The 19685-nt window shown below is 38.4% G+C and overlaps 1 protein-coding gene across 2 annotated transcripts in view; it reads left to right on the top strand.

Annotated features, from left to right (window-relative positions):
• Positions 1–19685, top strand: part of Igf2bp2 (insulin like growth factor 2 mRNA binding protein 2) — a 162497-nt gene that overhangs the window by 117643 nt on the left and 25169 nt on the right. For both annotated transcript variants that reach the window (XM_046462647.2, XM_046462648.2), the window contains exons 3-9: positions 2803–2851; positions 3917–3968; positions 8935–8998; positions 11531–11803; positions 13711–13845; positions 17168–17290; positions 17596–17731. In XM_046462647.2, the coding sequence (XP_046318603.1) occupies positions 2803–2851; positions 3917–3968; positions 8935–8998; positions 11531–11803; positions 13711–13845; positions 17168–17290; positions 17596–17731 (832 nt within the window). The remainder of the gene's footprint in view (positions 1–2802; positions 2852–3916; positions 3969–8934; positions 8999–11530; positions 11804–13710; positions 13846–17167; positions 17291–17595; positions 17732–19685) is intronic.

Here is a 19685-nt window from a genome sequence, read left to right on the forward strand (position 1 = left end):
TGAATACTCATCAAGTAAGATTGCAAGAATGTCTAATCTAATTATGGAAAAAAGGAGGTATGTGTTTGCTGCTGCCATCTCCTCCTCTCCTTCTTCCTCCTTTGACTTAGCAGGTAAACTTAACATCAAAAAACCAAATAACCCAATTAATAAATGGGCAAAGGAACTGAACAGGTACTTCATAGAAGAAGAAACATAATCAGTATACTTTTTTTAAAAATATATATTTAAAGCCACTTTAGAAGTTTTAACAGTTCGTTTTTTTAAAGCAAGGAAGATAAAACACAAATATATTCCTATTTTTTAAAATGAGAATTAAAAATACCCTTTTACCAATCAGATCTTCTTGTAGCTATTTTTTTTTTCAGGGCATTTACATATGTACCTACTTAATACTATAGTTTTGGTTTGTGCTTTAAAAAAATTTTTCAGGATCAACTTAATCTATAATGAACTCTCTTATAACAGCATGCCTTGGAAAGTTTTCTGTGATAGTGCATCTGTCTCTGTCTACTTCATTCTTAACAGCTATATGATGTTGCATATTATGGCCATTTAATTATATATTGATTTGCAGTTAATAGGCATTTAGCTTCCGATCTTCGTTACAAATAATGCTACAGTAGCTCTCTTTGTTCAAATTTCTCAGTGCTCATGTATGTGTTTCTTATTATGGAATTTCTACCAATAAATTTTGATTAAATTGAAGTCAGTGTTTATATTTGGGAATAACAAAATATATTTTTCTTTGGAAGTACTCTGTTTCCTTAAATCCTGGTGCCTTTTCTACAAATAGACTTGGTGAAATCTTTCATGGAGAAATTCCATGTAATCACTGTATGGGATGCTGTTGGCAGATTTATGTGAACCATTGCCATAAAAAGGCAGAGAAAGATCCAAATGTCCATGGGTAGGTGGTGGGCAAAATATTTGCAAGGACATCTCTGTCATATAAAATAGCCCGAGGAAGTTCCCTGACTACTGAAAGAGCGAGATCTCCAGGATGTTACTGTTATCTGGAAAAAGCAAGATGCAGAGTGTGTGTAGAAAATGCAGGTGTTTCTTTAAGAAGGAGATGAAGTAAGTTTGTACTTACACAAAGAAATTGAAGGTAACACAAAGGTGTAGTAAAAGCATTTCTGGATGGGGTGAAGGAAGACTTTTCACAGCCTACGTTTTTACAATGTCTTAATTTTTGAACCATAATTATATTGCCAATTCAGAAATAATTGACTTCTGAAAATGAATTTTACTTCTTAAGGAGCCAATTAAATCTGACTTTTTTTTTTTTTTTGCTTTTGTTCAATTTTATCTTTTTTTTATTTGTTCTTTTTAGTTACACATGTCTAGAATTTATTTTGACATATTATACATACATGGAGTGTAACTTTTCGGAATGTAACTTTTCATTCTTCTGGTTGTACTTGATGTAGAATTACATTAGTCCTGTATTCATATATGCACAAAGGAAAGTACTGTTTGATTCATTCTTCTGTCTCTCCTATTACCATTCTCCCCTCCCTTCCCTTCATTCCCCTTTGTTTAATCCAGAGTACTTCTAGTCTTCTCTATTCCCCCAGCCCCATTGTGAGTTAGCATCCACATATCAGACAGAACATTTGGTTTTTGTTTTTTTAGATTGGCTTGTTTCGCTTAGTATGATAATCTCCAGTTTCATTCATTTACTGGCAAATGCCATAACTTCGTTTCTCTTTATAGCTGAGTAGTATTCCACTGTGTATATATACACCACATTTTCTTTATCCATTCATCTGTTGAAGGGCACCTAGGTTGATTCCATAGTTTAGCTATTGTGAATTGAGCTGCTATAAACATTGATGTGGCCATGTCACTATAGTATGTTGATATTAAGTCCTTTGGGTATAAACCAAGGAGTGAGGTAACTGGGTCAAATGATGGTTCCATTCCAAGTTTTCTTAGGAATCTCCACACTGTTTTCCAGAGTAATTGCACCAATTTGCAGTCCCACCAGCAGTGTATGAGTGTACCTTTTTCCCCACATCCTCGCCAACATTTATTGTTACTTATATGCTTGACAATTGCCATTCTGACTGGAGTGAGATGAAATCTCAATGTAGTTTTAATTTGCATTTCTCTAATTGCTAGTGATATTGAACATTTTTTCATATATTTATTAACTGATCATATTTCTTCTTCTGTGCAGTGCCTGTTCAGTTTCTTGGCCCATTTATTAATTGAGTTATTTGTTTTTTGAGTTCTTTATATATGTTGGAGATTAATGCCTATCTGAGGTGCAGGTGGCAAAGATTTTCTCCCATTCTGTAGGCTCTCTCTTCATATTCTTGTTTCCTTTGCAGTAAAGAAACTTTTTAATTTGATTCCATCCCATTTATTGTAAATCTGACTTTTTTAAAGCCCGTGATATGTGGAACTTTATGTAGCATGTTCAAACCTATGTAGTATTTGGGAGAGGTCAGTTATAGGACCATGAATTTTGAAGGAAATTCTAGAAACAGAATCTATATGGCAATTTAAATTCTAACTTCTTTGGTAGGAAGTTGGAAGGGCAGATCTGTATTTAAATTGTTGTTGTTGTTTTTTTTTTTTTTTTAGTTTGTTAGGATTTCTCAGATTTTTTTTCCCCCAAAAGTAATTGAAAACTTTAAAACATGATGCTCATGATTCACAGTAGGAATCTTTTGTGGCTGCCTTGGTAAATACCATGATAAAGTGAACTCAGTTATGGTCTTAAGCCTGTGTTTGTTATTTGCTGAAGTTGGTGTCCTACAGAAAGAATAGACTGTGATTTTATCTTTACAGGAGCAGGAAAATTCAGATTCGAAACATCCCTCCTCACCTGCAATGGGAGGTAGGTCAATATTTCTTGTCAATAGATTTTCAAGACACTTTCTCCCTTTTTTAGTTTCCTTTCACATTTAGGAATTAGAGGTCCTGAGACTTCTCTGCAGAGTCTGGGGTCCTGCCTCTTCCTTTCTCAGTGCCCTGGTATGGCCATGGGTCTCAGGGTACATTTGGCCTTTTCACTATGTGGCATGTACTTTGATTTTTCATGCTGTCTTCTGAAAAGCCAGGCCACCAAGCACCAGCAACCAAGCTGTGAAACAAAACGCTTACCTGGATTGTGGTTTTTAACCTCAAGATTTGGTAAAAGATTTTATCTTTCCAAATTATGATTGGAAAAAAAAAATCAATGGAAAACCAGCAAAAATAGAAAGCTGTTTGTTAGTTTGAGCAGGTTTTTGTTTGTTTTGAATTAGTTATTATGAGTAACAGTTAAGATATATTTTCAGAGCTATAAAACTTCTTCAAAGATTGCTATCTTAAATTTAAATAAGATAAACTATTGGGAGTGGCTTTATTGCATTATTTAAAAACTGTCCCATGTTGTATTCCTCAACCCAAAGGAAATTAAAATAGCCTTAGAGGAAACAGAATTTTTTTCTAATGTTTTCATTACTTTAAAATAATGCTTTTTATTATGGAAAGTTTTAAACATACACATCCTGCTGCCTTAAAAAATAAGGAGATCCCTGGAGGAAAACTGAAGGAAGAATTGTTAAATCTTACAGGACGGAGAAGTGAGCCCTGTACTTTATTCTGCTTCTCTTGAAAGAGCAGTGAGTGAATCCAGCCATCATAATGAGTGATTGTCAGCAGCTACCAAGGCTCTGAAATTCTGTGGTGTCACTTGAGTGACAATAAGCAAATCAAAGTCCCATAATATTTGTTCAGTTCTAACTGTATTTCTGGATGGGCTGAAAGCAATTTAATTAAACATTTATGTATCCATTCTTGTTTTGCTTTGATTTGCTTGCTGGGGGATATCACTGTGTATATATATATTTTTTTTTTCTTTTTTTTTTTTTTTTGTGATTGTTTCTTCCCATTCTGACACTGCAGCTTCCTTTTACAGGTTCTGGATGGACTTTTGGCTCAGTATGGGACGGTGGAAAATGTGGAACAAGGTAATAAGTGAGGAAATTAGCCTGAGTTTTGGAGAGGGATAATACCTGTTATTTCTTATAGGCAACTCCAGAGAAGAATAGTAAATTCATATTTGAAACACGCTTCCTAAGGTGTATGTTAAATAACTGTGTGTGTGAGAGAGATATCTGTATCTTTGTATGTCTATATAGTTTTGTTTTTCAACTAAATGTGACTCTTAGCCTGTTTTCCTTATGCTGCGCCGTGTGCTCAGGCACTAGACAAACACTGTCAGGACCGAGTAAGCTAAATTCACTTGAGAGTAAATGGATTTACACTGCTGCTACTTGTTTTCATCAGCTAAGAGGAACACATCCCTAATGTCCTGCACTGAATGTTTTCCAAAGAGTAGGACTCCTGTCCCAAGAATCTCCCCCGTGCTTATGAAAATGCAGATTCCTAGCTTTCCACTCTAAGGTTTCACTAATAAGATTCTTTGGAGAAAGAGCTCAGAAATCAAGTACCCTGAGTGATTTTTGTGTGCACTCAAGTCTTAATAACTACTGTCTTAAAAACAGTGCTGCAAAGGCCAAGAGAATACTTACTTTACTTCTGCCATCCTCATTTTTATCTTCTAAAGCATGAAATTCTATGATTAAAAAAAATTAAAAAGTGAGGGAGTAGCTCCTGAAGCTGATGTCTTATGTAACTCGTTAGGACTCCCAGAAAAAAATGTTTTATAACAGCACAGGTCACAATAGGTAAATTATGGAGTCAACCCTGATGCCTATCAGTAGATGAATGTATTAACATAATTTCTTATGTAAAAACATAAGAAATTGTGGTTTATATATACAATAGAGTTTTACTTGGCCATAAAGAAAACTGAAGTTATGGCATTTGCTGGTAAATGGATAGAAATAGAGAACATAAGCTAGGTGATATAAGCCAGTCTCAGAAAATCAAAGGTTGAATGTTTTCTCTCATATATGGAAGCTAGAGCAAAGGAGGGGAGGATTAGATATCATAAAGACATAGGGAAGATCAATAGAGTAGAAGGAGGAGATCAAGAGGGAGAGAGGAGGAAGAGGAAAGGGGAGAAAATGTGGAATGAGTTTTAAAAACTCATTCTATGGGCATATATAAATATACCACAGGGAATTTCACCTTTGTGAATAAAAAGAACCAATAAAAAATAAATAAATAGATGAGCAAAAGGAAGATCAGTAGAGTAGAAAAAGGAGAATAGAGGGAAGGAGGAGGGAAGGAAAAAGTGGGGAAATGTGGACTAAAATAGAATTCCATGCATTTATGATTTTATCAGGATGCATCCAAATACTGTGTATAATTATAATGCTCTATTTAAAAAAAAAAAAAAAGAGTCCCAGAAAAGTACGTGCCAAAAGTTGGTTCCTGATATGAATGGTAGTAGCATAATAAAAATTTTGTACCTTGCCAAGAGAGCAGAATGTAATTTCAGTAACTTACTGACCACGAGCCTGAAAAAGTCACTCAACCAGACTCAGTTTCCGCATGTGTAAAATGGAGAGCATCATTTCTCTCCTGCCTTTATATCACTGATAGTTGTGCCACCTAAAGAGATCCTACAGAAAGTCCTTGTGAATAATGGAGTTTTATATAATCTTAAGGGATTATAAAGGTTCACTTAGGAAAAAATCATAGGAGACCCATGAAATCTCTTCTGTCTGCCAGTATAATTAATAGAATAGTTTTATAACAGATGTTCCCCACTGGGCTGGGGTGGTGGCTCAGCGGTAGAGCACTCCGCCTAACATGTGCAAGGCACTGGGTTCAATCCTCAGCACCACGTAAAAATAAATAAATAAAATAAAGGTATTGTGTCCAACTAAAAAATAAATATTTTTAAAAAATATGTTCCCCACTCCATGAATATTAAAAATATCATTATTCACATTTATGCTCCTACCCGTTCATGGCCAAAGGTGAATGGAAAGACCTCAGAAGAAGACATGATTTGCAAGGATTTTATTTCTCAGTTCTTATTTCCTTCAGTATGGACAAGAAGACATTCTTATGATTGGATGTAGTTGGCTAGATAGCCTTACATACATGAACATATAAGTTGCTAGCTAAGACCATGTTATAAATTCCATACAGTGCTACCTAAGGAAGAAATATCCCCTGTAATCCCAGCAGCATGGGAGGCTGAGGAATGAGGATCACAAGTTCAAAGTCAGCCTCAGCAACTTAGTGAGACCCTAAGCAACTTATCTACACTGTCTCAAAATAAAAAATAATAATAAAAAATCAAAGGACTGGAGATGTGGCTCAGTAGTTATGCATCCCTAATATAGAAAAAAGAAAAGAAAAGAAATATCCCAGTTCCCTGGGGCAGCTTATAGCTCCTGATCATTTCCAGTGTCTTCACAACTACAGGACAAACCTGTTGGGCTCTTGATTAATCACTCTTTTTCTTGGGTGATTCCTAATTCAAAGGCAAAACATTTTTAGTTGAGTTTTAAAAAACATAATAGTTTTAAATCCAAAAAAATAAGTGATTTGAATGGATCTTCCAGTTCATTCCAGAATCAAAAAACTGCCTGATTTCCTGAAGAGGAATATTTTTGAACAGGGAATATGGCTAAGAAGTGGAAAGAGAACCTGAGCATCTGAGTCTTAGTGGACAGCTGTATTCAGGAGGCTTCATGCACAGGGCTTTCTGGGAGGCTGCTTCTTTCTGCAGCCTCATCTGCAATCCTAGGAAAGAGCCAGTAGGAAACCCCTGCAGCTTTCTGTTCCATATTGAGAGGACACTTTGGGGCACATGTTGAATTGTGAGGACACTTTTGGGCACATGTTGTTGTTCTGTCCTGGATAAGTGTGAATTAGCAAGATGAGCGTTTCCAGGCAAAGGCTAGGGCTGGGCTTTGCATTTATGCCATGGACTTCAGGGGAAGTTCTGGTTGATGATTATGCACCCCGACCCCCGTAAAGGCTGAAGCTACTTTCAAGTGATTGGACAAACGATGTTTTTTTTTTTTTGTTTTGTTTTTTTATAACCTAAAAATCTTTAACCCCTTTGAGGTCCCAAATCCCGTTGAGAATTTTACGGAAATCATAAACCAGAAAAATTAGCCTTTCTGCAAACATTGGATCATGTGACAGGTAGAGGAGGTTACAGAATTCCTGAAGCTCAAGTGTGATGGATTTTATTATAGGATTTTATATAGGTTATAGGATTTTATTATCACTTTGTAAAACAGCTTTATGATGGTTTTCTTAAATTAACTTAATCTGGCTGTTAACTCTAAATCCTGCAACAGCTTTTTTTTTTCCCCCCTGTGGTGCCAGGGGTGGAACCCCGGGGCCTCGAGCATGTGAGGCAAGCAGCCTGGCACAGAGCTACACTCCCAGCCCCTCCAGCAGTTTGTTTAAAGAGAGGATTCGATTTAGTCATCTGTTTTGGAAGAATAAATATTTTTAGCTTAATTTTACTGGTTTACATGGAGAAAATTTTATCTGGAAACTTTTTTTATTTTTGAATCTCTAACTATGGAAAAAGAGATGCTGAGCAATTATAAACCAAGATAAGCCAGACGAGAGTGAGCCCTCCTTGGCCAGTCTCAGAGTTGATGTGTTCTCTCCTTTACTCAAGTTATGTAGAGTTGTCAGTATTCTTTATTGTTCACAGTTAATAGATTTAACTCACGCAAGCAGTCAAGGAATTCGGTCACAGGGAAACAAAAGTAGTAATGGTTCAACTTCATTAATAAGTGAAGAATAAAAGCACTTTCATAAAATAATGGTTAGCAGAGGCTGAGGGTTACCAGGTAGAGGAGATATTGGCCAAAGGATACAAAATTTCATTTAGATGGGAAGAATAAATGCAAGAGAGTACATCATGATGACTCTAGTTAATAACAATATATTGTATAGTTGAAAATCGCTGAGAGTGGATTTAGTGTTCTCACCACAAAAAAACATAGTATGTGAGATAATGCGTCTGTTAAGTAGCTTGATTAAGCCATTCCATAATATATGCATTTATCAAAACATCATTTTATATACTGTAAATATATAGTTTTTACTTGTCAATTAAATTTTAACAAAATTAAAACATTTTCTTACATATGTAATTATTTTAAACAAGTGAAAATAATAATAATTAAAATTTATATCTTAGTAGTAGCACAGTAAAATTTATCCAGACTTCTAGGAGAGCAGTCTGAATACGCAGTAAAAAGCATCATGTTGAGGCCCAGAATGATGGTACACACCTGTCTGTAATCCCAGTGACTCTAAGGCTAAGGCAGAAGGATCTCAAATCCAAGGCAAACCTGGGCAACCTAGTGAGTCCCTGTCTCAAAAAATATAAAGGGTTGGGAATTAGCTCAATGATGGAGCATCCCTGGTGCTAAAAAAAAAAAAAAAAGCTTCATATTGGGGCTATGAATATAATAGTAGAGTACTTGCCTAGCATGAGTAAGGCCCTGTTTGATCCTCAGTACTGTAAAGAAAAACAATATCATGTTCTTTTACCCAATTGTTTTCTTCTTCGATTTATTTTAGCCTACAGAAGTAATTCAGAAGAATACAAAGTCAAATGATGTTTGCAACAAAGGTGATTTTTAGCAACACTATTTATAGTAGTAACTATTGGGAGCAGCAGATTTGCCTTATGGGTTATGGTTAGGCAAATCGTGGCACATTTGCTCACTGCAATTCCATGTCAACATTAACAATGAAAACTATATTTAAAAAGTACATATATTCATGCAAAAATGTTTATAAAATAAGTAAAAATAAAACTGTTGTATATACAATCTATTATAAATGTGTTATAAATGTGTTTCATAAGTTGAGGACAAGTTACTGCGAATGTATTGGAATAAATATAACAATGTAAATACCTACAGAGTTCTATGAGGTATTTGGTACATTTTCTCTAAAGCTAGTCTGTCTACCTTGAGCCAGAGAGTGACTGACTTTTTAAAAATGATAATACAGTTTTTGTTTCTTCCATAGTCAACACAGACACAGAAACTGCCGTTGTCAACGTTACCTATGCAACAAGAGAAGAAGCAAAAATGTAAGTGGACTGAGGTTTATTTCCTTTTGAATTTATTTTGATTTTGTCTTGGAATTCCATTGAGTCCTGTGTTTATAAACCCTTTCCAAGAAGATTGGTGGAGGTCAATCCATGCCCCCTTTGACACATCCCAGGAGCTCATGACACCTGAGCCACAGTTGGCATATTGGTATAGCTCCACCGTATTCCAGCCACTTTCAATATGCAGAGGAGCCCCAGGACATTCATATGAGGATGTTTAGTGATTGTGCAGAAACTATCTTAAAAAATGTTGAACATTGGCATCAAAACAAAGGTGGATGCTGTGTCCTGACATGGTTGGGAATAGAGGGCCGTGTCTTCTGGACTCTGTTTTGACAACCACTTGGAGTTCCTTGTACTCAGAGCTTCCTCTGTGGGCCATGGGGAAAATACACAGCCTATTTCTGTCCACACTCATTCGATGGGTACTGAAACATGACATTTTCCTCTATATATTATTAAAAAAAGGATCTACCTCAGTGCCAGCAGCAGTGGGTGAATTATTTGGGAGTGGGACATGGCTTAGGTTCTTATCTCTACCCCCATTCTCCTCCTAGTCTCCATTATTACATTGCTTCTGTGATTGATAATTTAAGCTTAACTGTTGACGAACAGTTAACAGTTTAAAAAAAAAAACAATTTCCTTTTTTTAAGGAGGTTCTTGAAGTGCTGGTCAAGTCATCATAGCTAGAACTCTGGCCACAAGTGGTCTTACTTTATGCCTGTGGCCTAACTTTGGTTATATATCTGTTATTATTGGAACGTCAAGTCCAAGTCCAGGTCCTAGGCATTCCAAATAAGGAATTGAGCGAGACACACAGAAGTAGCAGATAGAGTACTGATATATTGAAGGTGAAGATAGCGCTCCGTTACGTAGAACAGAGTGGGCTGAGCCAGAGAGAGAAGATCAAGGCCCCCAGTGTCTGCACAATGTCTGTGCAACGTTCTCTTCCCTATACGGACCTGATTGAAGGCCTTACCCCATTTTCTCCCGTTGGTTATCTTATGATACCTGATCAGAATGTTTTCCAATCCCTCCCCACCATTAGTTACTTTAGAAAACCTAATTAGAATACTGTCCACTTTTCTTCCATTGGTCATTTTAAAATTTGTAGCTCAGTGGTAAAAGCACTTCTGTTTTCAATACTCAGTACCCCCTTCCACAAAAATGAAATTTAAAAAAAAAGAAAGAAAGAAAGAAAGAAATCTGAGCTGGGCATGGTGGCACATGCCTATAAACAGTGGCTGGGAAGACTGAGGCTGGAGGATCTTGATTTCAAAGCCAGCCTCAGCAACTTATCAAGGTTTTAAGCAACTCAGCAAGACCCTGTCTCTAAATAAAATATTAAAAAGGGCTGGGGATGTGGGTCAGTGGTTAAGCACCCCTGGGTTCAATCCCTGGTACCAAAAAAGAAAAAGAAATCTGAGAACTTTATTTTAAAAGTAGGAATTTGTCCTGTGTGTGGAGTTGTAGCTGCAAAGATGCTTGTGGTAATTCTATATGTAATTGTGAAAGATGGGACCTAATGTACATATCTACAATAAAGTCAATTTCAAAAACTTGGATAAATGATTAGCCTGTTAAACAGCCACTAAAAATAATGTTAAAATATAATGACATGGAAAAATGTTGAGTATTAATTTTTTAAAGATTAGAAAATTATATGTACAATATCAATTCATTTTTATAATACATTTACACTTACTGAAGATAGGAAAAATAGAATGGATTAGAATTCTTTATTTGTACTTATGTATTTCTGAATTTTCCATAATAAATGTTATGTTGTGATTAAAAGAAAAAATGATGATTTTCTACTGATACCTACAAAGAGTTTTGGGTGACGGGGAATACAGCCCAGGGTGGTGAAGAGCAGAAGGCAGTATTGTTCGTCCAGTCGGACCAAGCCTATAGGTGATCACTTGTTTAATTGTGGGGAGCCACTCTGGCCAGGAGCTGTGTACATACCTTTAAGTCCTGAGTAAGGAGGTTCTGACCATTGCAATGCAGTTGGACCTTACCTCTGCTCTGATAAGAGAGGTGTGGGTCCAGAAGTGGGCGTCACCGATGGGGTTGGATTACACCCACTTGTTTGTGGTAACCCTACCCCCTGCCTCATTTGAATGGCTTCTCCCCAATAAAGCCCGGGTTCCTGGCATGCTCTCTCCTTCTTGCCTGCCTTGGCCCCCATGTGGGAGCTGCAGCTGAGGAGCGGTCACTGAATCCAAAGATAAGGTGCTTTCTGGGTCTGTGTCTTTATTTAGTCCCCAAATTCACGTGGAGCGACCCTGACTGGTTTAGTTGTGTGTGGTGACATTTCATTGATAGTTGGAAGCTCCGGGGGAGCAGAGCTTGCCCTCCACTGTATCCTCAGTGCAGTGCGCGGCACCCACACCCACACCCACACCCACATAGGCGCCTGGTAGAAGGGAGTGCACCCACCCGTCCCCGGGAGAGTCTTCCTCCTTGTCGCTCTCTGACAAGGCTCTCCCCTCCCTGCTGCATTCCAGAGCCATCGAGAAGCTAAGTGGGCATCAGTTTGAGAACTACTCATTCAAGATTTCCTACATCCCGGATGAAGAGGTGAGCTCCCCTTCGCCCCCTCAGCGAGCCCAGCGTGGGGACCACTCTTCCCGGGAGCAAGGCCACGCCCCCGGGGGCTCTTCTCAGGCCAGACAGATTGATTTCCCGCTGCGGATCCTGGTCCCCACCCAGTTTGTTGGTGCCATCATCGGAAAGGAGGGCTTGACCATAAAGAACATCACTAAGCAGACCCAGTCCCGGTACGTGCCTCCGGGGCTTCCTTTGCTTCCTTCCAAGGGGGTCCCCTGCCACCTTCAGGTCACTCTTGCTTATATCAGCAATGGGGTGGGGTGGGAGGGACATTGTATGGGATAGTAGCTTCTTTAAACAGGACTACTAACAGACTAACTTCGAGCTGGGAGCCATGATGAGCTTTAGTGCTAATTGCATAACAGACACAAGCCAAAGGTGTGTAAAGAGGGCACTGATGAACCTCGTAGCCAAGGATTGTTCCCATAAGCTAACTAATGCCCTGAATGCATGTAGTTCTAAAACAGCCCAGGTGTGGGGTTCTTTGGGATTGTCAAGCCCTCTGTCTTAGCTCTACCTTCTGCCCTAAGTCAGAGCCCTGGAGGTAGACATTCTTTTAGAGACCAACTAGGTAGTCTCACGAGGACATGGTGAATCATTGGTGCATCAAGCAAGAAAGAAAGTACACTGGCCTTATGTTTAGTTTTCTCTCTGTTTAAAGAGACTGAACTGTAAAAGGAGTCGGATAAAATGACTTGTGCAGTTCTTGATTTTTGTTAGGTTTGTAAGACCACAGCACAGGACTTGAAAAACAATGACTCATGTTCAAGTTTTACCACTTAATGACTATATGATCTTGGGGAAAAAAAAATTTAACCTGAGTATCAGTTGCTTCTTCTGTGAAAAGGAGATTACTGTTTTGCCAGGATTATTGTGAGAATTAGCAAAACCAGGCAGATTTAAAGAAATCACTTCAATTGCAAACATTAAAAGTACGACAAATGCTAGTTACATATATGTGCTAGTGCATTTTAACCTGAAATGTTTGAGGTTTGTAAAAAGGCTTTGTAACCTGGAAAAAAATGAAAAGCTAATTTCCTCAGCATCTGAGTTACCCCTAAGTATGGACACTAAGATGGATAAGGCCTAGAGTGCATAATCTTAGGAGGAAAAGTGAAATAGAGAAATTACTATCTCACGTTCCTTTTATTTTAAAAATCAGCCCTTTGGGTTAGCACAGTCCCATGCCTTAAGCATACAGTAAAGTTTGTATATATTTTTTGCAAATAAACAAAAAACAAACAAACAATCCTTTCTTTTCCATCAAGTTTGCCTCACTGAGAATGTGATTTTTATTTATATCTCCTTTTATTCCAAAGATTGTTGAAGGTAGCTTTAAAAAAAAAACTGAATTTAATGCTCAAATTGTGTGCCTGTTTTAAAGAAGTAGGCCAAAGATTTGACTCTGGGCTTTATAACAGCCAGAGTATAAAGGGATATAATAGAAAACATGATTTTGAAAGTTAACAAAATGAGTAGGGCCACAACTACCCAAGGAACTCTGATAAAGTCATCAAGCTTTTGAACCATTAGTTTTAAGAGCCGGAAGAAGGCAGGCTGCCAATGGAAAGGAAACCAAAAACTTAGAGAGGCAGAGAGAGGGCATGCCTCTGTGTTTTATCCACACTCAAACATATAAAGCTTGATCAAATTTGGTGTTTGGGTTTGGATTAACATATGGGTTTTAAAAGCTGCAATCAGTTCAGAGACGGCATGGTGCCAGTGTGCAGTATTATCCTTCTCACTTTACTCTTTGCTTCTGCAGTCATCTGAAAGTCTGCAGAAAATACTTCATCTACCAAACTGGCTTCATTACCAAGCTGGCTTGGTGCCTCTGTCCCACAGCACTCCTATGAGAAACAGTCCCTTTCTGAATGGCAGTGCCAAGGATTAGAGCTTGGCACAGACCCCCTACACTGCTTGCCACCTTCTTGGAGAATGGCATTGGTTGTGAACGTGCTGGTGACGCTTTCCTGTCTGTGCTCTTGGTGTACATTGGCTGGTGCCAGGCTTTCTTGGGACTAGGGTCCTACCCCAGAGGATGTTGTACTTATTGTGCCTGATTCCTTTCTTACAGGGTAGACATCCATAGAAAAGAGAACTCAGGGGCAGCAGAAAAGCCTGTTACCATCCATGCCACCCCAGAGGGGACATCTGAAGCCTGCCGCATGATTCTTGAAATCATGCAGAAGGAAGCTGATGAGACCAAACTGTAAGTTTACATATGTTACCCGGGTACAGAGTAAGAAATGTTAAAAGCTTTAAGTCTGTAACTCAGTGAAGGGAACAGGGGAGGGATTGTGTTTAAGAAATTTGATCCCAAGAAGAACACCATAGCGAACAGACCTTTTACATTTACAGTATGTTTTTTCCTTCACTTGTGTTTTGGTGATCCCAATATTACCATCACCCATTGGTAGTAACATTGGTAAGAACATGAATACTTATGCTGTCTAGTACAACTTGCAATGATGGAACTGTTCTATATCTGCACTGTTCAATAAAATAACCACTAGTCACAGACTGGTGTTGAGTAATTGAAATGTGAATAGTGCAGTGGAAGAGATGAAAACTTGATTTCAACTAATTCAAATCTGAATAGCCATGGATATGGCTAATGGCTTCATATTGGACAGCGCATGTATAGGATGTTCATTGTCTCCTGAGCCATCTTTTACTGTTTTGGCAAAGGTTTTTTCCCAGCATGTTTCTACACCATTTGCACTCTTAAAATTGGATTATATTTCCTTAAGTAGTAGAAACTGGTTTCCAAGTGATTACTCTTCATCCTACTTTTCTTCCATCTCCTCCTTCCCTTTATGAAATAGTTCTTAGGCTTCCACAGTATAATAGTGTATGTTGGTCAGCTTTGTGTAGCTGTGACAAAAATACCTGACGAACAATTTAGAGAAGATTTATTTTGGCTCACAGTTTGAGAGGTTCAGTTCATGGTGTGCCAACTTCTTGCTCTGGACCCAAGGTGAGGCAGAACATCATGACGGAGGAAAGCATTTCATGGCATGATGGAGGAGAGCTCACCCTTCGTGATAACCAGGAAACAGAGAGAGAAAGAGGAAGAGGCTGCAGGGAAGATGCACCCTTCCAGGGCATGTCCCCAATCATCTACCTCATCCCACCATCACCCATCTGCCTGAGTTCCCACTCAGACCATTCAGACTAGGATGGACTGATGAGGTTACACCTCTCGCAGTTCCATCATTTTACCTCTGAACATTCCTGCATTAACAGGAGCTTTAGGGGGACCCTTCATAGTCAAACCATAACAATGAGCATTGTCTCAATATGAATGGCAAGCACAATTTCTTACTAAATGAATTGATTTTTGTATTATAAATTGATGAATGGTAATAAAATAGAAAATTTAATTTTTAAAAAGACAGTGTCAGTTGGCAAAATTTGTGGGCCGTAGTGGCAGTTTTATAGAGGAGCAATGAAGCATGAATTGAATATAACATTAATTTGGCAAATAATGTCAAACATAACTGTCCCAAAACTGGGAAGATGAAAGTAGTTTTTAAAAGAGGAACATTGCAAGTCTATATTCATATTTCATAAGAGACTCCAACCTTTCATTTATGAATTATTTGCTCTTTATGGCTCTTTAAATCCCCTAAATGCCACAGCTTAATTTGAGGAAAGCCTTCTTTCATCCTAATTATTTAGAATTTTATGAGTAACTCCCTCCTTGATCCTTTAACCTAGGTGCAACTTACAAAATTCTAAGTAGTCAGCAAGACTCATTTTTTTTATAAATTTGGTCTTTAAAGTTTTCATGTAGAGCCAAGAGAGACCATTTGAATGTCTTTGAAATATTTTTTTCTGAGTACCTGTACCATGCTAAGCACTGTGTGTGCCAAAGCTATAACCATGAGCAAGATCCAGTCCTTGCTTTGTGGAGCTTACCAGTCTAGTGGGAGAGAGACTCATTAAACAGTCACACCAGTAATTATGTGCAGCTATGAGAAGTGGAGAAATGCAAGACCGGGTGATTACATGTAATGGGAAGCCCCAGTCAAGGTTTTAGGGGGACAAGAAGGCCCTTGAGGGTTTCAGTAAAGGCCTCCCTTGTCAGTGACAGCCCTGAGGGGGCTGAGTAGAAGATAAAAGATGTCAGAGAATAAGGATGCTAAACTCTATTCTTTTGCCAACTATTTATTGAGTACCAACTATGGGCCAGGCACTGTTCTGTGTGCCAGGAACTGAGCAGCGAGCAAAGTGGACAAAAGCCCTACTCTCTGAAAGTTACATTTGGGGGAGGTCTTCAAGTATTCTGTTTGTTTTGAGGCAATAATGCATCTGCTACATGTTTTTGGTCTCAGGTAATAGAAAATACAAGTGGCTTAAGCCGAGTGTGATGGCACATACCTGTAATCCCAGTGACTCGGGAGGCTGAGGCAGGAGGATTGTGAGTTTAAAGCCAGCCTCAGCAATTTAGTGAGGCACTAAACAACTCAGCAAGACTCTGTCTCTAAATAAAACATAAAAAAGGGTTTGGGATGTAGCTCAGTGATTAAGCATCCTTGGTTTCAATCCCCAGTACAAAAAAAAAAAACAAATGAACATAATATTTACCATATTAATAAGGCTTGGTGGCACCCACCTTGGGAAGCAGAGGCAAAGGAGTTTGAGTCCAGGAGTTTGAAACCAACCTAGACAACATAGCACAAGATCCTATCTTAAATAATAATAATAATAATAATAATAATAAAATTTTAAAAATAAAATCTATCATAATTATTTTTAAATGAATAGTTCAATAATGTTAAAAATATTCATATTATTGTGAAATCAATATCTAGAATTTTTCCATCTTGCAAATCTGAAACTCTGAACCCTTTGAAGAATTTTCCCTTTTCCTCTTCCCCACCCCTGGTAACCACCATTCTACTTCATGTTTTATGAATTTGACAGCTTGAAATGACTCATATACACGAAATCATAGAGTAGTTGGCTTATTTTACTTAGCATAAATCTCTAAGGTTCATCCATGTTATGGCATAGAGCAGACCCTGCTTTGATTTTTTTTGGGTATATGCCCAGAGATGGACTTGCTGGTTCATGTGGTAGGTATTTTTTCTTTTTTCTTTGGCAGTATTAGGGATTGAATCCAGCTCTATTACTGAGCTATATTCCCAGTCTTTTTTTTTTTTTTTTTTTTTTTGGTGGTACTCACAGCCTTGTGTATGCTAGGCAAGTGCTTTACTACCAAGCTACATCCCGAACCCTGGTAGGTCTGTTTTTAATTCATATCTCATTGGCTAGATCTGCTTGTAGACCCACTTTTCCCTTCCAACCAGTTACCACAAGAGAGTAAAATGATCATGGTTTAGCTACATTAATTGAAATTCATGAGCCTGAGGTTGGCGAGGGGACCTAGCCTCCCCTAAAGCCCAAGGCCACTTGGTATCCAAACAAAATAGCCTCCATTATATAAGAAAAAAGCAGGGTAATGTCTCTTGAGAGGCAGCCATTTTGTCCATCTTAAATGTTAAGTCATCATTTTTCTCTTTTAGAGCTGAAGAGATCCCTCTGAAAATCTTGGCCCACAATGGTTTGGTTGGAAGACTGATTGGCAAAGAAGGCAGAAATTTGAAGAAAATCGAACATGAGACAGGGACCAAGATAACAATCTCATCGTAAGTCACCCGTTCAGATTCATTGCGTCCAGTGATAAATCACTTGAGCATTTTGATATGCCCAACTCATCTGCTTTTCCCTAAAATTGAAATATAATCATGTGTGATATAATTATTTCCATCGTCATCAAAAACAAATACATAGTTCCCAGTCTGACATTTTCCAGGGGATATGATCTAAGTCATTAAGATTTGAGTGTGTTGTGAGGGAATCCAGTTTTCTCTACCAAGACATGTTTTGATTGATCTGGAATGTTATTTTTGCTATCAGAAAAAGAAATGTCTCTCTTTTTCCCACTGGCCAGTTTGCAGGATTTGAGCATATACAACCCTGAACGAACCATCACTGTGAAGGGCACAGTGGAAGCCTGTGCCAACGCTGAGATAGAGATTATGAAGAAGCTACGTGAGGCCTTTGAAAACGATATGCTGGCCGTTAATGTAAGTGCCTAGCGCTTCCTTCTCCGCTGGTTTTCCTCTGTGCTTTCAGGCAGGACCCAGGCCTTTCTAAGAACACTTTTGTCATTCAGCTGATGAGAAAGTGCCTTATCTAGATAAGTATGTGGAGTGTTCCTGACTTCTCTGGGGTAAAGGCATTAAAACAATCAGGAAACCAATTAGTAAAACATGATAAACACAAAACTGGACAAAACAATGTGAAGCCATTAAAAAAAAATAATGACTAATAATAAGATTGTAAAATCAGGAAATACTTATGATGTTTATTAAGGAAAGACATGCGAAAGTATTTATAACTAGGGTTCCAATTACATAAAATAATATGGATTGGAATTACTGGAAGGCTCCATACAAAACTAAAAATATATGGTATGTTAGGAAAGTGTTTTTTTGTTGTTTTTTTTTAACTCCTAATTTCAGAACTTTCTGTAACATTGTCCTTATTACTTTGGGTGTTTTAAAAATAAAAACTTCAAGCGGGGCCTGGTGGCAAATGCCTGTAATCCCAGCAGCTCAGGAGGCTGAGGCAAGATTTCAAGTTCAAAGCTGGTCTCAGCAATTTAGCAAGGCCCTAAGCAACTTAGTAAGATACTGTCTCAAAAGTAAAAAGGCTGGGGATGTAGCTCAGTGGTCAAGTGTCTCTGGATTTAATCCCTGAGACTCCCCCCACCAAAAAAAAAAAATACCATGGCCAGGTTCAATTACGCATAACTGTAATCCCAGGAGCCTGAGGCAGGAGGATCACCAGTTTGAGGCCAGCCTCAGCAACCTAGCGAGACCATGTCTCAAAATAAAAAATAAAATAAAAGGCCTGAGCATTTTGCTCAGTAGTAAAGCATCCCTGGATTCAATCTCCATTACAGAGGAGAGAAAGCACACTTTATAATTAACTTCCAGTTTTTATCTCGTGCTAGTGATCTGCACTTTTAAATTGCTTAATAATTGCTGACCTCCACCTGAGCTCTCATTAATACTGCTAGAAGATTGGTTTGAGTGTGTCCTTCCTATTATTGCTGCTTAGTTCCCACTTGATAATGGGGAAACACAAGTCTGCACTCAGGAAAGTCCTAAAAATATTTGTCCATTAGCAAAGCCCAAGCTCAGCTCAGGGGAGTAACAACTTTTTATTATAATTTTCTAACATATACAGAAGGGTGGAAAGATCTCTGATAAGCCCTCATAGCTGATAATCCAGGTTGTGACCTCATGGCTTATTTTGTTTCATCTCAACTCTCATCCACTTCCCATCTGTGTCAGATGACCTTGAAGCAAGTTCAGTCCTGATAACATTTCATAGAGGAATGAGTGTTGACCAAGAGTTCTGTGGACTAAACCCCAGCACCCTCGCTGCAGCACTTTCCACACTGGTCTTTACGCAGATCCACCCTCTGCCCCCACATCAGTTGGTCCCCACCTGAGCAGGCCACAGCACATGGTGACTGTGAGGCAGGATGGGGAGAGGTGGAGGAAGAGACAGCCACGCATCCTCCTCCCTGTGTGTTTGTCTCTGGAAGGACCATCTGAACGGCTCATTTTCTTCTTGACATCTTTCTGTGAACACTTGGAAATGCTCAAAAGGGTCTGGTTGCTGCAAAGATTTGTCACCTGAGCATGAGAGTCATCATGTCTATTCAAAGCCATGGTCTGAGAGATGACTCACAAAATCACTAGTGTCTTACATATCAAATGAGATGAAGGTGAAGATCCCAGTTCTACTGTTCCAAACATTCTAAAGGAAGCCAAGTTATGGGGTGACTACATTCCTCTCTCTCTAAGAGGTTTAAAATCCACCTCCAGCCCATTTGAGCATACTCAGGTTTAAAACATGGAATAAGCAAGTGAGATGATCATGAAGCTGGCAACTAAATGATGAAGAGACAGAAGTCACAGACCATCCCAAACTTGGATCATGGAATTTCCATATGTAGTGTCCTAG

Source organism: Marmota monax, unplaced genomic scaffold (assembly GCF_021218885.2).
Source record: "Marmota monax isolate L192 unplaced genomic scaffold, Marmota_monax_Labrador192_F-V1.1 WCK01_AAM20220418_F8-fsc00100, whole genome shotgun sequence".
In the NCBI taxonomy this organism is placed as follows: Eukaryota; Metazoa; Chordata; class Mammalia; order Rodentia; family Sciuridae; genus Marmota; species Marmota monax.